This window comes from Gavialis gangeticus, unplaced genomic scaffold (genome assembly GCF_001723915.1).
Source record: "Gavialis gangeticus isolate Ggan-Ray unplaced genomic scaffold, GavGan_comp1, whole genome shotgun sequence".
Taxonomy (NCBI): domain Eukaryota; kingdom Metazoa; phylum Chordata; order Crocodylia; family Gavialidae; genus Gavialis; species Gavialis gangeticus.
Window position 1 is genome coordinate 20,169,884 of NW_017729026.1, and position 2,862 is coordinate 20,172,745.

The 2,862-nt window shown below is 45.2% G+C and overlaps 1 protein-coding gene across 1 annotated transcript in view; it reads right to left on the reverse strand.

The window, feature by feature from the left end:
- Positions 1–2,862, reverse strand: part of LOC109299575 (dermatan-sulfate epimerase) — a 435,657-nt gene that overhangs the window by 161,915 nt on the left and 270,880 nt on the right. Inside the window, exons 9-10 of the mRNA XM_019520065.1 lie at positions 1,322–1,440; positions 50–208 (exon numbers count right to left, since the gene is read on the reverse strand). Of these exons, the coding sequence (XP_019375610.1) occupies positions 50–208; positions 1,322–1,440 (278 nt within the window). The remainder of the gene's footprint in view (positions 1–49; positions 209–1,321; positions 1,441–2,862) is intronic.

The following is a 2,862-nucleotide window of genomic DNA, read 5'->3' on the forward strand; positions in this document are numbered from 1 at the left end:
TTTTTTTTTTTTTTTTTGGTTCCAGGAAGCAGCTGCAAGGAACCCTTACCTCATATTTTCCTTTCTTCTCCAAAGGCTCAGACTCAGTCTCCACAGGCGTTATAATTTCATCCCCTCTAAGCTCTTCTAAAATGAAGACAGTCTCCCAGTTGCTATAGTGACGGGCTGGAAAAATATCTGAGTGCATGCTGTCACCAAAATAAACAACCTGAAAGGGAAGCAGCAAATTAAAAGTGCTGTACATTTGAAGAAAACACAAGAAACTGTTTCAAACAAGAGAAAATGTGCTGAAAAAAGCTTAACCAAATAAAAATTCCTCCATGCTCAGTTGGCCAGGATACACACATGCATGCGTGCATGCATGCACACACACACACATTATTAGTGTCAGTTTCTTTTCTTCAAGGCCACTTTACTTTTCAGGTCTCTCACTCCATGTGGGTTGCCTTTAAACACTTCTTCTGGTTTTCCTGTGACATTATAAAATAATTTGAGGTAGGCAGGGTAGATTTGCACCTTAGGGTGTGTACACATTTACTAACTTTCTGACAGTTAAGGTGGCTTAACTTTTTTAAGACGACTTTACTGTCAGAGCATACATATGTATGTGGAGTCCACTTAAAATGCGGTGCATGTATGTGGAGTCCACTTAAAATGCGGTGCAAGATAATACACCTTTAAGGTGTATTATCTTGAGTCTCATTAGTTCAGTCAACTTAGCTCACACTATGGCTGCCACTATGCCAAGAAGCAGTATGTATGTACACTCCAACATGGCTTAACTTAATTTAAGCCATGTTAGTTAAGCCAGCTTAGTTAAGTTGCCTTACTTTAAGTCGACTTAGTAGATGCCTTCCCCCCTTCCCTGCCAGACTGCATCTACCCTGACCTAAAGAATAACTGGTAAGCTAACCAGTTATCACTGCACTTGTCAGGTAAACAATTAATTGTTTAACCTTTCACATCCCTTATAAAAGCCAGGTTCTATCTTACCAGTTAAGCATCTAAATGGCACTTAACCACCTAAGTGCAATCCTATTCCATGCTGCACAAGTCCATGAAAAACCATTAATTCAAAAGGTGAGTAGGTCCTCCTCATCACTTCTTATGACTTAAATCTCAAGACTAGGACGAAGGTCCATTACACAATAAGATGTGCTCATAGTTATGTGCTCTAGCATGGTAAAGATGTGCTCTAGCATGGTAGAATAGGATCATGCTTAGATACTCAGATGCTTGATGGGTGGAACAGGATTTACCAGTGTCTATAATTTCTAGAAGCTAGAATACAGTCAAGTTGCATTCTCCTTATATGACATACCTTGGGTTCTAACTTGCCGGTCATCTTTTTCAAGAGTTCATAAAGTTGGGTAGCATTACCTTGGGAATACCAGCCAGGTTTGTCCAAGGATAGCAGAGCTTCCTGCTCCTCATCATTCTCTGCAATCATAAAGCAAGATTTCCAATGGATAGTGAGGACACTAAGAAAACTCCCTACTCACTTGGTGCTATTTGTCAAACATATGGGCTGTGTATTTGTAACACTGAGAATGCTGTCAAATTTGACACAAGGAAGATGGACACAGATGGCAGCAAAGGCAGCAGGAGACTGAAGTCAAGGCAAATCAGGAGTTACAGGTCAGGCCAGGGTGTTTGGTATGTGTGGACTGACCACTTGTTGAGGATTGGCAATTAGTTCATTGACTATAATGCAATTAAATTCTAAAAGCATGAAGGGAATGGAATGATGGCAAGCTTGTCTGCTAGAAAATGGTTCCAAGCAAGGGTGGATCCAGAGGAAGTGTAGCGGTATAGACACACACCTCCTTTTGGATAGTGCTGCAGAGGCAACTTTTTTTTAAGACCCCAAATGGTATAAGAATCCAGTTACCCCCAACCTTGATCTCAGCACCCTTCCCTTCCCTTCCCTTCCATCCTCAGAAGCAGATCCCTTTCCCCTTCCATTCACCTTCACCCCAGCCCACAACTGCACTGTCTCTGGCTGAACCCAGCTGCAGTGTTCTGCAGCCCCTCCCCTCTGTGAAATAAATTGGGAGTGTTGTAGTTTGGGAGGCTGTGTGGGAAGAGGCTCCAGAGCTGGTGCAGATGGATTCAGCATGGGACAGGAGGTGCAGCTGTGGCAAAGTGGATTCCCACACCTTATGCTTGCTCCTGGGCTGGCAGGGAACACCTGGGGGGACTGGGCAGGGACGAGGAACCCTGCTGTTGCCTGTTGAGCCCAGCTATAGAGGGCCAGAGTAACTCTGGAGCCAGTTTACCCCTGAACATCTGGGGACTCTGGGGACAGAAGCAGCAGTGGGCAAGGAAAGGATCAGGCTACTAAGGATGGAAGGGAAGGGAGAGCATGCCAAGAATGGTGGTTGCACCAGAGGAAAAGGCAGACATTTTTAACAAATTCTTTGCCTCCATTTTTTTGTGCAGGGACCAGGACATCTCCCCCCACTGGGATTCAGGACGGACTCAGGAGAGACTCCACCAGGCCTAGTCAGGGAGGACCAAATTAGGGAACTTCTGGAGCAGCTGGACATGTTCAAATCAGCAGGTCCAGATGCTCTCCACCTCAGGGTTTCATTATTTCATAGTTGGTAGGGTCAGAAGGGACCTGAGCAGATCATCAAGTCCAACCCCTGCCATGGCAGGAAAGAGTACTGGGGTCAAATGACCCCAGCAAGGTGATTGTCTAGCCTTGTCTAGGGTGTTGAGGGAATTGGCAGGGGTTATCGCAGGACCCCAGTACAGCTTTACGAGCACTTGTGGTGCTCTGGCCAGGTGCCAGAAGACTGGAAGAAGGCCAATGTAGTCCCATTTTCAAAAAAGGGAGGAGGGAGGACCCAGGCAACT